General features: G+C 37.8%; 1 protein-coding gene across 3 annotated transcripts in view; it reads right to left on the bottom strand.

The window, feature by feature from the left end:
* Nucleotides 1-21023, bottom strand: part of LOC106875806 (uncharacterized) — a 144884-nt gene that overhangs the window by 116439 nt on the left and 7422 nt on the right. The window contains exon 2 of one of the 3 annotated variants that reach the window (XM_089347129.1): nt 3379-3592. The exons of the other annotated variants lie outside the window; for them this stretch is intronic. Coding sequence (XP_089203255.1) covers nt 3379-3421 — 43 coding nt within the window. The 5' untranslated portion in view covers nt 3422-3592. The remainder of the gene's footprint in view (nt 1-3378; nt 3593-21023) is intronic. 3 annotated transcript variants of the gene reach the window in all.

The raw sequence follows: 21023 nt of genomic DNA, 5'->3' as shown, positions 1-21023 counted from the left end.
GCTTTTAGCAACAGTAACATCCACCCCTAGGGGTCAGCCACACTTAAGTGGCAATATACTACACTTTATCGTGCAGTTACTGTTAATACTTCATTTAGAGAATTAACATTGCTTATATATATATATATATATACATACATATATATATATACATACATATATATACATACATATATATACATATATATATATATATATATACATACATATATATATATACATACATATATATATATACATACATATATATATATACATACATATATATATATACATACATATATATATATATATACATATATATATATATACATACATATATATATACATACATATATATATATACATACATATATATATATACATACATATATATATATACATACATATATATATATACATACATATATATATATACATACATATATATATATACATACATATATATATATACATACATATATATATATACATACATATATATATATACAAACATATATATACATATATACATATATATACATATATACATACATATATATACATATATACATATATATATATATATACATATATACATATATATATATATATATATATATATATATATATATATATATATATATATATATATATACATATATATAGACTTCTAGAATAAGTCCTGGGGTCGATTTGCTCGAGTAAAAGGTGGTGCTCCAGCATGGCCGCAGTCAAATAACTGAAACAAGTAAAAGAGTATATTTCTATATACATATATATCTATATAGAAGATGGGTCCAGTGTAATCCGTGGGTAGGAGAGGTGCAGCCGGAGGGTGTAGAGTTCACATATGCATATATATATATCTACATATATATACATATACACATATATATACTTATATACATACTTGTATATACATATATATATACATATTCATATATACATATATATATATATATACATATATATATATATATATATATATATATATATATATATATATATATATATATATATATATATATATATATATATATATATATATACATATTCATATATACATATATATATATATATACATATATATATATATATATATATATATATATATATATATATATATATATATATATATATATATATATATATATATATATATATATATATACATATATATATATATATATTTATTTTTTTTATATATTTTATGTTATTTTTTTTATTTTGTCTGGGGCACTGTCATTTGTTGTTGCTACATAATTTTACTTCACGAATGCTTTTCAGGAATTGACATTTGGTGCATGAGAGAGTATGATGCAGCTTCCCTCATCTGCACTCCCTGCTGTGAAGTTGGTTCATCTGGGACACTTGACAGGAAATGGTTCAGCTTTATTTTGAAGACACCTACATCCACCCCATGCAGGTCTCTCAGGTCCTTTACTGAGCTGTGGACCTTTGAAGCCCAGGCTATTGCAGAATCTTGTTGTACATCTTGATGGCAAATTTGGAGTCCTTGGCACTATGCAGTGGCGTCCAGTTCTAGTATTTGTGCAATTCTCGATGCCAAAGTTTGGTACAAGTCCTTCCAGGATCTTCTAGATGTATATTATGGCATATCTTTCTTGCCTACACTCTAAAGAATAGAGTCTGAATCTCTTGAGTCTCTCCCAATAGCTTATATGCTGCATAAAGGCTATCTTCTTCTTGTAGCTTCATTGGATTGCCTCAAGTTCTGAGATTAATTTGACACTGGTTGGTGACCATAGCTGAGAAGTAATAGTCAAAGTGGCTAAGGACAAGTGTTCTCCAGAGGACCATCATGGTTTCCTGGTCTCTTGTTCTAAAAGTTCTAAGAATCCATTCAGTCAGCAGCCTGCATTTCATTGCCAATTTAGCAACATGAACATGAAAGGATGCATCATTACTCATGTAAATGCCCAGGTCTCACACTGACTGTGCCTCTGGGATCGCAATACATCCAGGTCCAGTATATTTCATGGGTATTGCATTTAGTTTTGCATGGAGATAGCAGAAGGCTTGAAACTTTTCAGCATTAAACTGCATGCTATTCTTTTCAGCTCACTTGTGTATTTCATCCAGCTCATATTGCATGTGCATAATGTCTTATATATATATATATAATTTTTTATTCTTTTACTTGTTTTAGGCATTTGGCTGGGCCATGCTGGAGCACTGCCTTTAGTCAAGCCAATCAACCCCAGGACTTATTCTTCGTAAGCCTAGTACTTAGTCTATCAGCTCTTTTGAGGGACTGCAACATTGCTCCCTTTATAAGAACAGAGGGGACAAAAGCAACTGCAATAACTACTGAGGCATCTCACTGTTAAGCATTGCTGGGAAGGTTTTTGCCCAAATGGCTCTAAACGGGATGCAGAAAATCAGAGAGGGTGTACCCCTAAATCTCAGTGTGATTTCAGATCAAAATGCTCCACCATTGATATGATCTTCTCTCTTCAACAGCTACAGGAGAAGTGCCAAGAGCAAAGGCAACCACTCTTTATCATCTTCATTGATCTCATAAAGGCTTTGACCTAGTCAATAGAGACAGCCTGTTCAAAATCCTTGCCAAGATTGGCTATCCTCCAAGACTCCTCAAGGTTGTCCAATCATTTCATGCAGACATGGAAGGCGTCGTTCAATTTGATGGCTCTTTTTCAGAGGCATTCAACGTATGTAATGCCATGAAACTGGGCTGTGTGCTTGCTCCCATCCTGTTTGGCATCTTCTTTGCAGTCGTACTGAAACATTCATTTGGGACATCAACTGGCGGTGTTTACCTCCACACCAGATCAAGCAGCAAACCATTTAGTCTGTTGAGGCTGAAAGCAAAATTCAGAGCACACCAGGTACTTGTCAGAGAAATGCTGTTTGTGGACACTGCAGTACTGACAGCACACTCTGAAGAGTAAATGCAGCACCTTGTGGACAAACTTTCTAAGCCCTGTCAGGAATTCAGTCTATCAATCTGAAGAAGACCAAGTAATGGGCTAAAGTTTCAAACACCTCACCACCATCAGCATCAACAACTACAAGCTGGAGGTAGTCCATCAATTCACCTATCTCAGCATTACCGTCACTGGACCCTGAGATCGACAGGTGAATCAGACCAGCATTAGCCACATTTGCCAAGCTCACAAAGAGAGTCTGGGAAAACATAAAACTGGCTGCAAACACCAAGATTGTTGTCTATAAGGTGTGTGTCCTTAGTACACTACTTTACATCAGTGAGACATGGAGCTTCTACTTCAGACAGGAGCAGCATCTCAACATCTTTCACCTTCATAATTTGAGATGCATCTTGTATATCAAGTGGACCAACCACATCACCAACACCAAAGTCCTCAACCAAGCCAAGATACCCAGCATACTCACCCTGCTCCAGCAGCATCGTTTGTGTTGGCTCGGTCATGTACATCACCTGCCCCAAAGAAGGATCCCAAAAGAGGAATTGGTCACTGGCACAAGAGCAGGAGGATGATCACATCTTTGTTTCAAGGACGCCAGGTAGAGGAATATGAAGTCACTTGATCTGGATGTCCTGAGATGGGAGGAGAATGTAAATGATTGCCCACACTGGAGACAAATACTGCAAAAGAAGATGAAGCAAGCGGAAGAAAATCAGGAACCTGCCACCAAAGAAAACCGCACTCAATGGAAGGAAAAACCAGTAGCACTGGCAGAGAGCTCCTTCAAATGTATGTGTGACTGCCACTCATGTGTGGGCCTGTACAGCCACAACAGACGCTGCACCACCATCAGCAGCTGACAATTTCTCTGGATGCAGATCCATGGCCTCTCCAGATCAGCTGATGCCTACAACTAATATACATATACACACACACACAAACACACACACACACACACACACACACACACACATATATATATATATATATATATATATAAATATAATGAACTCTCCCGTTGTTAGACAACGTATGAAGGTTCGACAATTTCCTACCAAACAACCACACAGATGATTTGTTTATAGTGATCAAATGTTTGTTTAAACATAAGCTCACTACCTCCATCAAATCAACATTACCTGTACCGGTGCAACAGGTGCCACATGTCAGATGCTGAAATGATCGCAGAGCAACGTGAAATGAAGTGCTTTGCTCAAGAACACAATGCAACACCCGGTCTGGGAATTGAACTCAATCTCACAATCGTGAGAGTGCAACACCATAACCACTAAGCCATGGGCTTCTTTCAGTTTCCATCAACCAAATTCACTCACAAGGCTATGGTTGACCTAGGCTATAGTAAAAGACACTCGCCCAAGGTGTCACATAGTAGGACTGAACCTGGAACCATGAGGTTGGGAAGCAAGCTTCTTAACACACAGCCATGCCTGCATACACACACACACACACACACACACACACACACACACACATTTAATATTTTGGACTAATAGATATATGACGATTAGTGTGTTGATGTGTTGAGTAGAGCACTAGCACAGTTTGGGCTACCTGGTATAATCCAAAGTCAAGGTATATTTCCGTTGGATCTACTCCAGGAACTCCACAGTGTTAGTTGAAATAATAATAATTTATTAAGTAACCAGAAGATGGATTTGGTATTAATCTTTATTTTGTACAACAGTCATTTTGATCCATCCTGCTACTGTCCCATATGGGTGGGACTCTGTTCAACATGTGTTGCAACCATTTTGCAGTCTGTCTCATCAGGGACATCCATACATAAAGTTATGTCTCATTAAAGATCCAGACACGCATCTAACATGACAGCCAAAACTCAGGATCTTTAGCAAGACACAGCTTTATGTATGGATGTACCTGATGAGAACCAGACTCAAAATGGACACAGCACATGTCAAACGGAGTCCTACCCATACGTGACAGTAGCAGGATGAGTCGAAACAACCACTATACAAAAAAAAAAAGATTAATTCCAAATCCATCTTCTAGTTCCTTGAGAAATTATTATTATAAGATGGAGAGAGAGAGAGAGAGAGAGAGAGAGAGAGAGAGAGAGAGAGAGAGAGAGAGTCAACAGATGAGAGCCAGAGATGTCAATATAGAATACACTTTGTAGTGGTCAAATGATTTAAACTTGCACTCCAAAATCTCTACCAAGGACTAAGTCTGTGGGGTAGAGAGTGGCCATAAGAGGAATCCAGGTGAGCAGATATGAAGACAATGATGCAAAGAAACAAATGAAACCACTTGGGCTAGGTATACAAAATATACATACATATATACATGTAAATAGAGAGAAAACAAAGACTGAAAATATTCAGACAATGAATATTCATGTATAAGTATATAGATATTTATATATTAACAGAGCAAACTAACACACAGTACAAAGACACAGAATATTAAGGGGATAAAGTATGGTATTACAGGTCCAACAGCTGTTTCTGGGGGCTCAGAATTACTTGATAGTGTTGGCAGATGTAGTTCACAAAAAGTTGTCAAGGAGATGCAACTAGTAGTGGAAGCATATAAACATTAGGTAGATCTGGCCTCCATCTTCAGAGTGGAGAGATGAGTATCAAACATTTCAAATCATAATGCAGGAAGGTGTGGATGAAGAGGAAAGCAAACAGAAGTAAATGGAAGGAGGAAGTAGGTAGCTCAATGAGGGTGTGGTGAGATTTGAAACAAGGAAGGGCAAGTAGAGATAGGAAAATCAGATCAGGAAGTAGGAGGGGGTGAGTGATCAGTGTATTGAGAGAAGTAGAAGTGGAGAGTTGGGAAAGGACAAGACAGAGATATCATGTGGTTGGGTAGGCTGCAGGTATGGTGGGAAAAGAGATAGAGAAAGAGGCAATGGTACACAAAGAAAGATAATTTGGTAGTTTAGTGGGGAACAGAGTGGTCAATGTAAGGTGTGTAGAGAGAGCAATGTTAATGGATGAAGACTGGCTAACAAGTGAAAAGGTTCCAGGTACTAAGAAAAACAAAGTGGCATCAAGGGAGAGTAGTAGTAAGGGATGTGATGAAAAGAGGGATAATTTCAGGAGGAGATTGAGCAAAGTACCTTTCTGTACATTACATTCACACACGGTGGTTCCATAACTCAGTTTTGCTGAATTGGGCAAGTTTTCTTAAGAACTGCTTATCACCAATCATCCTGGTACTTTAGCATCTCCTGAGGTCAGCCATCACCACATCATCTTTCACAACTTCCATCCACATTGTCATTGCCACTTCTTTATACAGCTGTCCTCACCCATACACATATGTCTATACCAGCACAGTCTTCTTTCTTGTACACATTTAATTCCTCTTATACCCAGTTTTTCTTTGAGCACATTTATACTCTGTTGTTCATACCCATTTACATTGCACAACCCTAATGTTCACTTCATTTCTTTTAAGTTTGCTCAAGACCTCAGCATTCAAGGTGCAGATTTTAAATTAACTATGCAGTATTGCAATTCTAATACCAGCATCATGCAATCTGCCCTTCACTCAGTAGGGAAAAAACCTTTGTGGTCAAGAGCAGTAGAGGCTGCCTGAAATTTCTCCAACCCATTCTTACTCTGGTTACTATACTTTTAAAACAACCACCACCCCTGCATTAGCAGGGGTGCTACCAACTACTTCTTGTGAGTCATCCAGGCATTCAAGGAAGTTTATTTTCAGTGTGTTCATATTATGTGCAGCTCCAGTTCATTTATCACATCATCTGTCACATACAGAGCTTATGTTTGCTATTAGTTTGCATGTGAATCCATCACTAGTCAACTTAGTAAATCCAAATTATACATGCAGAGCAATATATATAAGAAAAAAGTATAAATAATAGGCTTTATACATTTATTTGTGCATTGCAGACGTACAACTGTTTCTGATATGCACAGTTCAGTATACTCATGGTTCAGTATACTCATTCGATCAATTGAAAATATAGTGAACAACTGTTAGACTATTATCATCGTTGGAATCCAACACATCAACTGCCAAAGTCCCAAGTAAATGAAGATAGGAGAAGAGGAAAGAAAAAAGAGAGGAAGGAATTTGGTCATTGTTGCATCTATATGGAACTAGGTCACCAGTTTCTAGCTATCAGCCCTAAGCTATTGTTGCCCCTTACCATGGTTGAATAATATTAACATCTGCTATTGAAATTTGATACCCAACAACAACTTAAGTGGTCAGCTCTTGGCAAATTCCACAATGTTTTGGACATGGAAATTGCTTGGATAAAGTATAGGATATTTTACAGTAATTATTAGAGGTACTTGTCATGGATTAAAATAAATAAATAAATTGTAACATGTAAAGTCACAGTACCAAGACTACTTAAGCCTTATATATACAACTAGTAGTCATTAGTACTACTGGAATGGTATGCTAAGTTATTATTTGTAAGCAGGGTGGTATAATAAATTCCACAGGTGTTAAGTGAAGAGGATAAACCAGAGCAAAATAAAGTAAAACAAACATTAAAAAATATAATTAAGTAAAATAAACAGAATAAAATAAAATAAAATAAAAGGTAAAACTCTTGACTAACTAAGAATAAAATCAACATAGAAACTAGAAAAACTGTTACTGAATATGAAGGTAAGCTTTGAACTAAGAAAGGCCCAACAACTTCGATATCATCATGGGATCAAGTGACTACACTCAGGTGATGGATTTGGTGGGTATATTTATTTTAAGATACACAAGCAAGGAGTTCCCTGAATTGTGGGGTGTGGTGGGGGATTATACGGGGGCAATGCCCTATTTGCTATATGAAATTGTAGCAAAAGTAACACTGAAAAGTATAAGAAAAAAACTTACTAAATTTAGGATTTAGAAAATTTAAAGCTATACTCCATGTGCACTTTTAAACTAGCTCTTTTAGAAGGTTAATTGGGCATGTGGCCCAAAACTAAAAGGAGCATGACTATAATACATCTATAATGACTATATGCCCCGGTGGTGTTTGAACAGAGGTGAAGGACAGATGTGAATTAATTCTGTAATGCAATCATTCTATTGTTTCAGTCCCAAGTTGAATTCCAACTATCGGCCAATTTGTCCTAAAGTTCTTATTTCAATGAAGCAAATATCATTTATCTCCCCCTTGATCTCTGACATCATCTAACAAATGCCACCAAGTTGACATGAATCGGCCAAACTTTACCTGCTAGAAATAGCAACTCAAATGCTTTTAAATCACATCCCAATGCTGGATGTTCAAGAACCAAATGAAGGGCAGATTTTCAATCCCAGGATTAATCCCAATTCCAAAAAAGTATATGTTTATGTAGAGCAAGTGTAGGCTGAGATACAGGGATCCCAGACAAACAGAGAATCTCACTTTTATTATTATCTCTTTCTCTTTCTCCTTTACTTGTTTCAGTCATTTGACTGTGGCCATGCTGGAGCACTGCCTTTAGTCGAGCAAATCGACCCCAGGACTTATTCTATCAGTCTCTTTTGCCGAGCCGCTAAGTTACGGGGTCGTAAACACACCAGCATCAGTTGTCAAGCGATGTTGGGGGGACAAACACAGACACACAAACACACACACACACAGATACATATATATATATATATATATATATATACATATATACGACGGGCTTCTTTCAGTTTCCGTCTACCAAATCCACTCACAAGGCTTTGGTCGGCCCAAGGCTTTAGTAGAAGACACTTGCCCAAGATGCCATGCAGTGGGACTGAACCCGGAACCATGTGGTTGGTAAGCAAGCAACTTACCACACAGCCACTCCTGCGCAGATATAGAAAGCAAACACAGTAAGGTAAATTATTTACATATTACACTCAACTTTAGTACTGGACTCATCATCCATGTCACAGACCAGACAAAGACCTTAAGTATGTCAGCCACATCTCAAATCATCCAAGAAGCATTATAAACTCCATTGTCAAGGGGGTATCAATAAGAATATCTAAACTCTCAGCAAGCAAAGATATCTTTAAAAAGAACAAGAGCTATTGTAATGTAGCCCTGGTGGAAGCAGCTTACAGTGAAAAAATTAAATACATCTCAAATAGCGATCTGGTCAGGGAAACTAATGTTACAAATTGGACAAGTTTTAACTGTGGTGACTACCATAGCAATAGAAATTAAAATTCCAGGACAAGTGGTAAAAGATATAATAAGAAATCTAATCATAACAAGCATGGTATGGTTGGTTCAAGAGACACAGTAACACTCTCAACAAATGAAAAATTAGATGGGCAAAGTGAACGTAATTGTATGACATCTCAAAGGAATATGTGTTCAAATAAATCTGTGGATAATTCTAAACCACCCAACAAATATGATAGGTCTAAAATTAAAAATGGAAACTGGAGGATGATAACAAGTGTGGTAATAGGGACAGCCATAATAGTCAAAATAGCATAGCTCATGATGAGAGTAGACCAACCAAAGAGGAAATAAGAAAGAGGAATAGAGGGGAATGTAGTATCTCTAAAAATAAGAGATAAATCAAAACAAGTAGTCTGGTATAATGCTCCCTTTGGGGCCCAAATCACCACTAGCATTCAAAATATAGTAGTAATTGCCAACAGCATCCAAAACATTGTGGAATTTGCCAAAAACTGGCCACTAAAGAAGTTGTTGGGCATCAAATTTCAATACCAGATGTTAATACTATTCAACTATGGTAAGGGTCAACAATAGCTTAGGGCTGATGGCTAGAAATAGTGGAAAACGTCAAGGGAAAAGGGTGTAAGAGTTTTATTGTGTCTGGGGACCCTTTAACCAGTGATATACAAATTCATGCCTATTGATATTACATGATTTTTATAGGTTATCCTCATGTTAAATTGTGGTTTCCAAGGATTCTACAAACCCAATACAACAATAAAGGATTTATACCACATTGATTAGCTATCAAGAATATACCTACACTGCCTAATAACCTATATATTTGGATGCTCCTAGAAAAATTCAAAGATTAGGCGAGATGGATGCACTGGAAGGCTCTATATTTTGAGCTGACACCACTGCCACAGAATGTTATGACTTAAAGGCATGCAAATTTCCTGCTAGAGCAAAATATTAAGCTCCTTTTGAAGCTTACCTTCTAGACATAGTAGCTAACATTAAATTTCATAAGTACTGTAACACTTTCCAGATTAAACTTAAAACTGATATTAGAATAATTAAAAACTCTAAAAATAAGGTTTGAAGCAAGACCTAGAATAGAATCACAAATTCTGTTTTCTCAGTTACCAGGTCTGTACAATGCATAGATCACACTCAAGTCATACAGTCTGTCCTGATTATCAACCAATCAGCTTGTAGATATATCATGCCATAGCATCAGATCCTATGCCCTTTTCTTGTGCTTATCTTAGTATCAAGATAAAAGCCCACCAAGAACTACCACAGAAATTGAGATAGAGTTACGGAGAACAAACACCTTCACTTCTTGCCAAGCAATACTAAATTTTCCTTGGTTGAACCCAGCTAGAAATTAAAGGAATATTTCTTGTATAATGAGCCAACTCCTTTTCTACCATTCGAACTTAACTCAAATTTAATTGGGATCTTTCTGATTTGGCGGGCGCCATTCTTTATTTATGTTTTATTTAGTGTGTTTTCTACTGAAACACTTTAAAACTTCGTATACTTGTATATTTTGTCTTACAGAACAGAGAAAAATTTTTATATTTAAAGTTATTTCATGTTAAAAGTTGTCATATTTCGGTAATTTCAACCAATCACTGATGTCTATTGAGGTGAAAACAATTACTGCTGTGGTTTCTCAACATCACGGTGTGGCGGTGTAATGGGATCTTTTCCCTTGAATAAAATTAGTGCTGTTGTTTGTCAACAACAACTATCGGCGGTAGTGTTATTTATGACACCATTCGTGCGTTTGTACTGGTTTTAGCTTTAGGGTATTAGGGTTAGGGTTTGGGTTTTAGAGTTAGGGTTTTAGGGTTAGGGTTAGGGTTAGGGTTAGGGTTATGAGTATTTTTGCCAAATTTGGTTAAAATCTGTTTAATACACCACCACAAATTTTTCACCAAATTTGGCAAAAATACTCATAACCCTAACCCTGACCTTAATTCTAAAACCCGAACCCTAAAGCCCTAACTCTAAAACCCGAACCCTAACCCTAAAACCCTAAAGCTAAAACCAGTACAAACGCACGAACGATGTCATAAATAACAGTACCGCCGATAGTTGTTTTTGACAAACAGCGGCACTAATTTTATTCAAGGGAAAGATCCCATTACACCGCTAGAACGTGTTGTTTACATTCCACAGCAGTAATTGTTTTCACCTCAATAGACGTCAGTAATTGGTTGAAATTACCGAAATACGACAATTTTAACACGTAATAACTTTAAAAAGATAAAATTTTCTCAATAACACTAAGAGTAAAAGATGTTTTATATGACACATTCTACCAGTGTCCCATGTTTGGAAGTGTTTCGTTAAGAAAACAAGTGGTGCTCGCCAAATCAGAAAGATCCCTTAATTGTTATACATATTTGTTACACTGTTACACTGTATATTTGTTACACTAATCATTGTTATGTATATTTGTTACACTGAAGATCATTTCTGATCTCCTACATCTCTAACAGTAGCGATTAGAAATGTATTGGATCATCGCATAAATAATGCATTTTTTCCTATTTCTCTTTTTATTTTTCAAAATTAAGATAAACAAAGTTCATTTTTAATCTAAAATATATTCTCCTTCATTATAATGCTCTTCCATCTATCTGGTAGATTTGCAAGGACCCTCTTCCAAAATTCACTTGTCCATGATGAAAAATACTCCTCCAGTACTGTTTTGACCTCATCTACAGAGTTCATATGTTTTCTGTTCAAATGATTTTGAAAACTATGAAATATGATAATCAGATGGGGCAATGTCTGGCGAATATGGTGGTGCGGCATCGTTTCCCATTCAAACTACTCCAGCCCTTGGAATGTCATCTTCACTGTATGTGGCCAAGCATTATCCAGATGGAAGAACACCTTTCGTCTTGAAACTAAAGATCGTGGTCTTTTTTCTAGTGCTGACTTAAGCCGCTCAAGCTGCTTGCAGTAGATCTCCTTTGTTATCGTTTGGTTTGGGTTTAAAAGTTCAAAGTGGACTAAAACTTTCATATCCCACCCCAAACAGATAACAACAACTTAAGTAGGTGAAGACCTTCTTTAGCCTGGGGTGTTGGTGTTTCTCCTTTCCCTACACACTGTTTTCAGCACTTGATATTTTATAGAAAACCCATTTCTCATCACCATTCACTATTCAGTCCAAAAAAGGTTCATTCGTGTGACATGACAGCAAAGAAGAGTGCACATTCACTCTCTGCATGTGATTAGACTTGGAAACGTTTTGAGGAACCCATTGACCCTATTTGCTGACTTTTCTGATGGCACACAAGTATTGATGAATGGTTGTACAACCAAATCCAAGCTTCTCTGCTAGTTCCTCAACAGTTATGATGAGATTTTGTTCCACTAGGGTGTGCAGGACGTCCATGTCAAGCTCTACAGATCTTCCAGGACAAGGCTCGCCTTCTAGGTTGTAGTTCCTGGCTCGGAATTTCTGGAACCACCGTTGACATGGCTTATGCTCATTGTCTGATCCCCATATACTGTATTAATATTCCTTGCACTTTTTGTTGTGTTGTTGCCTTTATTGAACTCATAAAGCAAAATATGCAGAATATGCTCCTTTGTTACTTCAATTATAGCTTTGAAAAAATAACTTAAAATTGAACTGCACCCTTCAAAACTTGCACTAAGAATAAGGCCATGGTAAAATTATTACTTCCTTTTATAGCAAGTTGATGCAGTTTATCTCATCCCCCTCAGACTTTTAGTTCATGCAATTAAAAACCATATTATTTATGGGATGACCCAATATATAAACGTGTTAAATAAAACTTACAATTAAAATATACTATTATGTTCATGTCTGTGAATTGGTGACAACATGCCATTTCAGTGCGATAGATTCATTTTTTTCTCTTTAGACTAATAACTTATATAAAGTTAGGAATGATAGATATGATATGCTGTGATGTAATAGTATCTTTGGTAAATATAAGGGAACACTAATAGCTATAATGACAATGATGAGGTTAAACTTCATGCAATATGTAATAAAATTGAAGATAGGATAAAATATTTAGCTAAAAAGGAAGTCTTTATAATTTTAAATGATCACAAACCCAACTTTTCAAATAAGCCCACCTGTAGTCATATAGATCTCATTAGGACAGAAGTAGGTTTAGTCACCAAAAAAAGTATTTTAAAATATTTACCCACTGCAACAGTGGATAAAAAACAATACTGCTTTAGACTGGTATAAAAATATAAAGGATAAGTCAACAGCTTAGACTTTTACCTTTCCGTATCAAGACCCTTGCTAAATAAAGCAATTGAGCTCACCAGAAAATACATTGACAAACAGAAGTTGAGTTAATCATACATGCACATGAAACCCTCCTCTTTAGCAAGTGTTCAGCTTGGGTGAAGACATCTGAATCCAACTAATTGTCGGCATAGTGATGGGTTCATATAACAGTGCTGACACGTGTTCTAATTGTGCCTTTTACACTAGATAACCTGAAAATTAAGTTCTCATCGCATGATATTAGTTTATACAAAGATGATGGATTATGCATATCCCTCTAGAAAAAAACCCTCAAAAGCACAAATCTCAAAATCACAGTTGCTACAAATCTCACTAAAGTTGCTTCCCAGGACATAAAATTAAACACTTACAAGCCCTACCATAAATCAAATGAAAAACTTAGGTACATTCACAAACAATCTTGCCATCCCCTTATCTTCTTTAAAAAAAAAAGAAACTTAAAGCTAACATTAGTAGGTCTCTAACCTCTCTTTTTCTAAAGAAATTTTCAATAAGGCAGTCACCTCATCCTGCCCCACTCACCCAACCCAAGCCTCGCTTATTCTCGCCCCACCCCAATATCCCTTGAGGGCATGTCCCGACATCTCTGGCATCATCTCTCTTACAATCACATTTTTTACCTTACTCTCCAACTGCGGTATCCATGTATCTACTCTACAGCAAGGGACCTAAATCTGTCCCCTCTATACCCTAAATCTTTCAAATGGCACAAAGTCACATCCCTCAATACTATTTCCCCACTCCCAGCTGAAGTTTTCTGTCTTGCAAGGTACTTGGTGAGCCTATCAGTGCTGGTGTCATGTAAAAAGCATAGTGTTGGTGTCGTGTAAAGGCACACAATACACTCTGTAAAGTGGTTGGCATCAGGAAGGGCATCCAGCAGTAGAACCCATGCCAAAACAAACTATGGAACCTAGTGCAGCTTCTGGCCTTGACAGCTCTTGTCAAACTCTTCAACCCATGATAACATGCAAAACAGGCATTAAATAACAATGACGATATTTGACATATATATATATATGTACACACACACACACACACACACACACACACACACACACACACACACACACACACACACACACACACACACACATATACATATATGTAGTAAGAAACTCTGGGCTGAGATGAACAGCAGAAGGTCTTCAAAGAAGCCTGCCCTCTCAATGAAGTGTTTCAGCTCTTAACACCATTTACTCTAAGGAGGTCAGGCTACATCCAGATCATAACTCCTGAATACCCTTGTTCCCACATTCTGTGTTACTGTACAGATGGCAACCCTTCTGGGTGATTCAGGTGTCCCAGAGCCAAGGTACCAGTTCAGTCCGAGTTGTTGACTGAATGTAAGGTGAATTATGTTTTCTGAAACTCACTCCCTTTCCTCCTTGATGACTAGATCCAGTTGGAATTTTTCTCAGCTGTTCTGCCATTACCTTATGAATTCTGATGCTCTTTCTCCCAGAAATTGCAAGTCATTTCATGAAATCATAGGTAAATTTTCCAACAAACTTTCTCACTCCCACCTCAATAGCAAGGACTTTAGTTTCTAAGTCAGAGTTTCTCAACCTTGATAGTTAAACTGCTTTATTTTCTGACTTGTAAATGTGGGCTTCATCCACTCTGCTTTCATATGGCACCATGAGTTGAATCAGAATCACTTGTTTGATGAAAATAAGTGGAGTACAATGTTGACGATGTCTGTTTGTTTGCCTTGGTGGAGTGGGCATGTAAGGTTGTCTAATTTCCCCTTCCCCTTATCAGGTTTGTATTTGAGAGCAGGTGGTCATATAAAGACCTGTGGATGAAGCTGACTCTAAGAGGAACTGTACACCATTCCAGCTGAGACTTCTTTAGAGGGCACACTCCCACATTATCCAAGAGACTCTCCAACTTACAGCTGAATAGTAGTTACATCAGCACATCAGAACAGAAGGTAGGCATATGAGGAGTCCCTAATTGCCTCAAACACATAGGTATGACCCAACTTGTTAGAGAGGCATAAGGAAGAGAAGATCTCACAGTGCTGTAGCTGGATCTGGCCAACACCAATAGTTCAATACTAGAGAGACACCATGTATCCAAGAAGGCAGACTACATTATGGACAACTATGGCATATGTAGGTTAAAAGGTTTCCTTTGATCAGCTGAAATTTGACTGGAACTAACTATAAGTGAGAATAATCACCAGGTACACTATCTCAGTGTTCCTCTTTGCATTAGCAATGAACATGCTGATCAAGTCAGCAGAGGACTGCTAGGCCTCCTCAGCAAGACAGGAGTAAGCTAGTCAACCAGTAGAGCTGTCATGAATGACCTCAAGATGACAACAGTGCAGGAAACTAGAAAAGCTCATGCCATGTGCACAAATGAGTTTCAAGCCCACAAAGTCCCAGTATAAGGTTTAGAAGAAAAAAAAAAAACCAATGAAGACTATTGAGAAAGTCTTCGGCTGCAGTTTCAGGGACATTAACTCTACCAAGGTGACAAGGCCAGATGTGGAGAGCTGGTTGACAGCTCTAAAAAAGTCTGGATGAATAAGAAGATTCAGGGTTCAAATCTATTAGTATAAGATCTTCCCAAGAATTCTCTGCCCCACTCCGCAGCTGGAGCCTTCTATTGCCTTCCCCTACCGAAACATTGCGCAATAAAACTGGTTCATTCCTCTTGAATAACTTTGTATACACACACAAACACACGTCAAAATATATATATATATATATACACACACACACACACACAGATATATATATATATATATATGTAGGCGCAGGAGTAGCTGTGTGGTAAGTACCTTGCTTACCAACCACAGGGTTCTGGGTTCAGTCCCACTGCATGGCACCTTGGGCACGTGTCTTCTACTATAGCCTCAGGCCGACCAAAGCCTTGTGAGTGGATTTGGTAGACGGAAACTGAAAGAAGCCCGTCGTATATATGTACATATAATTTTCCCTGTACATATTTTTTGTTGTTATACACACACACATATGTATGCATATAGATATATATGTGTGTATATATATGTATATCCATATATACACATATAGACAGATGAATATAAACAGAAAGTGGCTAGGTGCAGGAGTGACTGTGTGGTAAGCAGCTTGCTGCTCAACCACATGGTCTGGGTTCAGTCCCACTGCATGGCACCTAAGGCAAGCATCTTCTACTATAGCCTCAGGTTGACCAAAGTCTTGTAAGTGGATTTGGTAGACAGAAACTGAAAGAAGCCCATCGTATATATGTATCTGTGTGTGTGTGTGTGTGTGTGTGTGTGTGTGTGTGTGTGTCCTCCACTGATGTTGACAACCCCACCTTGACAACTGATGTTGGTGTGTTTACGTCTCCATAACTTAGCAGTTCAGCAAAAGTGACCAATAGAATAAGTACTAGGCTTACAAAGAATAAGTCCTGGGGTCAATTTGTTTGACTAATAAGCAGTGCTCCATCATGGCTGCAGTCAAATGACTGAAACAAGTAAAAGAATAAAAGAATATATATAGAAATATATATATAATCATTCTCATCAACATTTAATACCCTTTTTCCATGCTGCCATGGGTTAGACAGCATGACAAGATCCAGCAAAGCCAGGGGCCACACCAGGTTCCAGAGTCTGTTTTGTCTTGGTTTCTATGACTGGATGCCCTTCTTAACACCAACCACTCAACAAAGTGTACTGGGTTCTTTTTAAGTGACACCATCACCAGTGCTTTTTATGTGGCACTAGCATCCACATCAATGCTTTTTACGTGGCACCTTGAGTTTAAGATCTCAATTTTGTTGTGGTGGACAGGTCTTCTCGAGTACAGCAATTCACCACATATCTTGGTCATCTGTCATCTCCTTCATAAGGTTCAGCATTTTGAGATCCACCTTCAGTACTTCCCCCCATGTTTTCCTGGATCTGAAGGTGTCTTTCTTGCCTTTGTAGCAGCTGACTATGATGCTGCTGCACCAGTCACTAGAGATTACATCTTCTTGAATAGCCAATTAATTATACTGGTGACTAGACTGTATCCAACTTTACCAGATATCTTAAGCATCTCGGCAGTGACTCTTGATGGACCAGGAGTCTTCCCTTTCTTCATATCTTTAATTACCTTATCTATCTTACTTCTGTCAACTAGGATAGCTGGTCCCTCTATTGGGTTTACATGAAGAAGACTCCCTTTCTCCCTTTCATTCTCTACATTTAATAGTCTTTCATAATAGCTCTTTCATGCCTCTTTCTTTTCAGGATCACTAAGAGCAAGCATACCATTATCTGTCCATACATACTTCTCTCCCACAAAATCTTGATTCTCTCTAACACATCATCATCATCATCATCATCATTTAACGTCCGCTTTCCATACTGGCATGGGTTGGACAGTTTGACTGAAAACTGGTAAGCCTGGTTCCGATTTGATTTGGCAAGGTTTCTACAGCTGGATGCCCTTGCTAATACCAACCACACTGAGAGTGTAAGTAGGTATGTTTTACATACTACTGGCATGGGCGCCATTGACCCGACACCAGCATCAGTCATGACTACAGTCTCACTTGGCTTGACAGGTCAACACAAGCACACTATATCACCAAAGGTTTTGGTCACCTGTCACTGCCTTCATGAGGCCCAACACTTAAATGGTGCTTTTTATGTGCCATCAGCACAGCCACGACTATGATTTCACTCAGTTTGACAGGTCTTCACAAGCACAGCTTATCGTCTAATGATTGAAGGGTGAAGGGTGCTTTTAACAGGCCAGTTATGTAGCATCAGCCATGGCTACAATCTCACTTGGCTTGCCAAGTCTTCTCAAGCATGGCATATCTCCAAAGGTCTCGGTTGCTTGTCATTGTGAGGCCCAACATTTGAAGATCATGCTTCACTACCTCATCCCATCTGATGCTTCTTAGGTCTATCTTTTCTCACATGATGCTTGCTGACATGTGCATGCATACTGACATTACACATCCAGCAGAGCATACTAGCTTCATTTTTTACAAGCCTACACATGTCCTCGGCAATCACAGCCCATGTTCCACTGCTGGGTAACATGGCTGTTTGCACACAGGCAACATACAGTCTACCTTTCATTCTGAGTGAGAGGCCCTTTATTGCCACTAGAGGTAGGAGCTCTCTGAACTTTGCCCAGCCTATTCTTATTCTAGCAGCTATGCTCTCACAGCATCCACCCTCGCTACTGACTTGGTCACCTTGGTAACAAAAGCTATCAACTACTTCTAGTTTTCCCCCCTGGTATGTGATGGAATCTATTTTCTGTACATTTTTGGTGTTTATTGTTCCTGTGCACCTTCCACACACAAAAACTAACCTCCTTGCTAACCTTCCTTTGATACTGCTACACCTCTTATGTGTCCATAGCTTACACAGGGTACATCTTATGGAGTTCCTGCCAATGCCTTTTCTGCAGATCGAGCAAGGCCATCTACCTCAAGGGATTTGTAATTTGTCTGCCTTCCTACTTACTAAGACTTTGGTTTTTGCTAGGTTTTTTACTTTTGCAAGGTTTTTGGACAATCCAGAACATGTCAAGTCTCTGAACTTCATATATAAGACATTGGCAAACCTCTTCCTTTCTGCTTCTGCCCTAACTAGATATACCTTATGCCTAGCTTCTCTTGTAGCTATCTGTTATGGTTCTTTGCAACCCCAAATCTTGCAGTCTTTCCAAGCCCATCTCTTCTTTTTTATAGCCCTGTCTACCTCACTATCCCACTACCATGTCACCGTTAGTCTAGTGAAAGCTTTGCTCCCACAACAGATTTGGTCTGTCACCCTCAGTAGATTGTCCCATAAGAACTTCTAGTTGTCCTCTATGTTATATGTCTCTATCTCCACCTCCTTCTCATCAAAGTCTTCATTAAGAACATCTCCAAATCTCTGCCCATTTGAAGGATCCATAGCCTCCTTTTCCATATCGGTTTGTGACTCAGGATCTTTCTAACATTAAGTCCAAAGTTACAAACCACAGACCTATGTTGAGTTGTACAATTTTCACCTGGGAAAGACTTATGCCTGTTCCTGTTTCTGGCTAGTATGCCCACTAAATTGATAGGTGATCAGATTGCTGGCAGGTTTCCCAAAGTCATTTGCATCTTATAGCAGAAACAGCTGTAAGCTAATGAAGTTCACTAGATAATCATTTATTACTTTGTCATCTCATTTTCTTATTTACACACACACACATGCACATGTGTGTATTTACATGCATTTTAATATATATATATATATAAAGAGAGAGAAAAAGAGAAAGATCTATATGTGTATATATATTCTTTTATTCTTTTACATGTTTCATATATGTGACTAGGCCATACTCCATGCCATGAGACATTTTAAGCATCTCAGTGGTAATTCCTGATGGACCAGGGGCTTTCCCTGTCTTCATATCCATAATTGCTTTATCTATCATGTTGCTGTCAACTCAGAAAGACCCAACCTCTGTTGGGTCCACGTTAGGAAGACTCTCATTCTCCCATGTATTTTCTACATGTAGCACCCCGTCATAGTAACACTGTCATGCCTCTTCTTTTCAGAATCACTAAGTGCAAGTGCACCATCAACCATCTGTAATTACCATGAGAGAAACTCTCATACTGGCTAATCATGACACCAGCACCTGTTCTGGCACTGTTAATCTATATATCAGTGGCAGGGAGATGAATCACTGTTATCTCTAGTGGTTGAGCATCCATCATTGACAAGAGCAAGGAAGGTCAAAATCATGTAACCCAGTAGTCTCAGCACTGGATGTGGCAAGGGTTTGTCTCCCTGCTAGCAATATAAACAAGAGTGCATTATGCACCAAAATACCAATATGAGAGTTTCTCTCTTGATAGCTACTGCAGTATAGTTTGTTCTAACAGAACATCCACATATAAGTTGGGATAAATATTACCTCTCTCTATATATATATTATATATATTTATATTGAGCTCCACCTCCTTACGGTACCTTCAGCCATGTACCTCCTCTACAGCAAGACATCTATGCTTGTACCTCTATCATTCTTCAGCATTTCAACACCTGGCATATATGAATGTGTGTGTGTGTGTGTGTGTGTGTGTGTGTGTGTGTGTGTGTGTGTGTGTGCATGTGTGTGTGTGTGTGTGTGTGTGTGTGCATGTGTGTGTTACAACATACATATCATCGTCATTATCTATCATTATATCATTGATTACACAAAGTCTGCATGACTTTGTATATTTAAATCTCTACTTAACTTTTTAAAGCAATTTTTTATGCTGATTTCAGATCTGTCATTAGTTTTTCTCTATCTTGTCTAGTTTTTCTGTAATAAAGCTTTGGGGTTTTTTTTCTGTATTATGGTACCAGAGAATCAGATGACCATGATTATCTGATTTATTTTGCTCAACAAAATAGATTGCTATAAACCAATGCTGACCTAATATTAGTAAAGGTAAAATAGTAGCCAATATAAAGTTTATCAAAGAGTCATTGGTAACTATGACAGATGACGTGACCTTGAAGATCTGTGCACAGATTCCTAACTGATGTTTTAGTGTTGTTTTAGTAGTTCCGGAAGTCAGTTGTTGTTGATATTTACATATAAATTCCATTTAAAATCAATGCATATACTTGTGACAGAGACAAAATATAACTGAGCTTGTAAAAATTTATACTTTGCCT

This window comes from Octopus bimaculoides, chromosome 2 (assembly GCF_046866305.1).
Source record: "Octopus bimaculoides isolate indiv1 chromosome 2, ASM4686630v1, whole genome shotgun sequence".
NCBI lineage: Eukaryota > Metazoa > Mollusca > Cephalopoda > Octopoda > Octopodidae > Octopus > Octopus bimaculoides.
The sequence above is the reverse complement of the archived record's forward strand: the minus strand, read 5'-3'. Positions and strand labels throughout refer to the sequence as shown.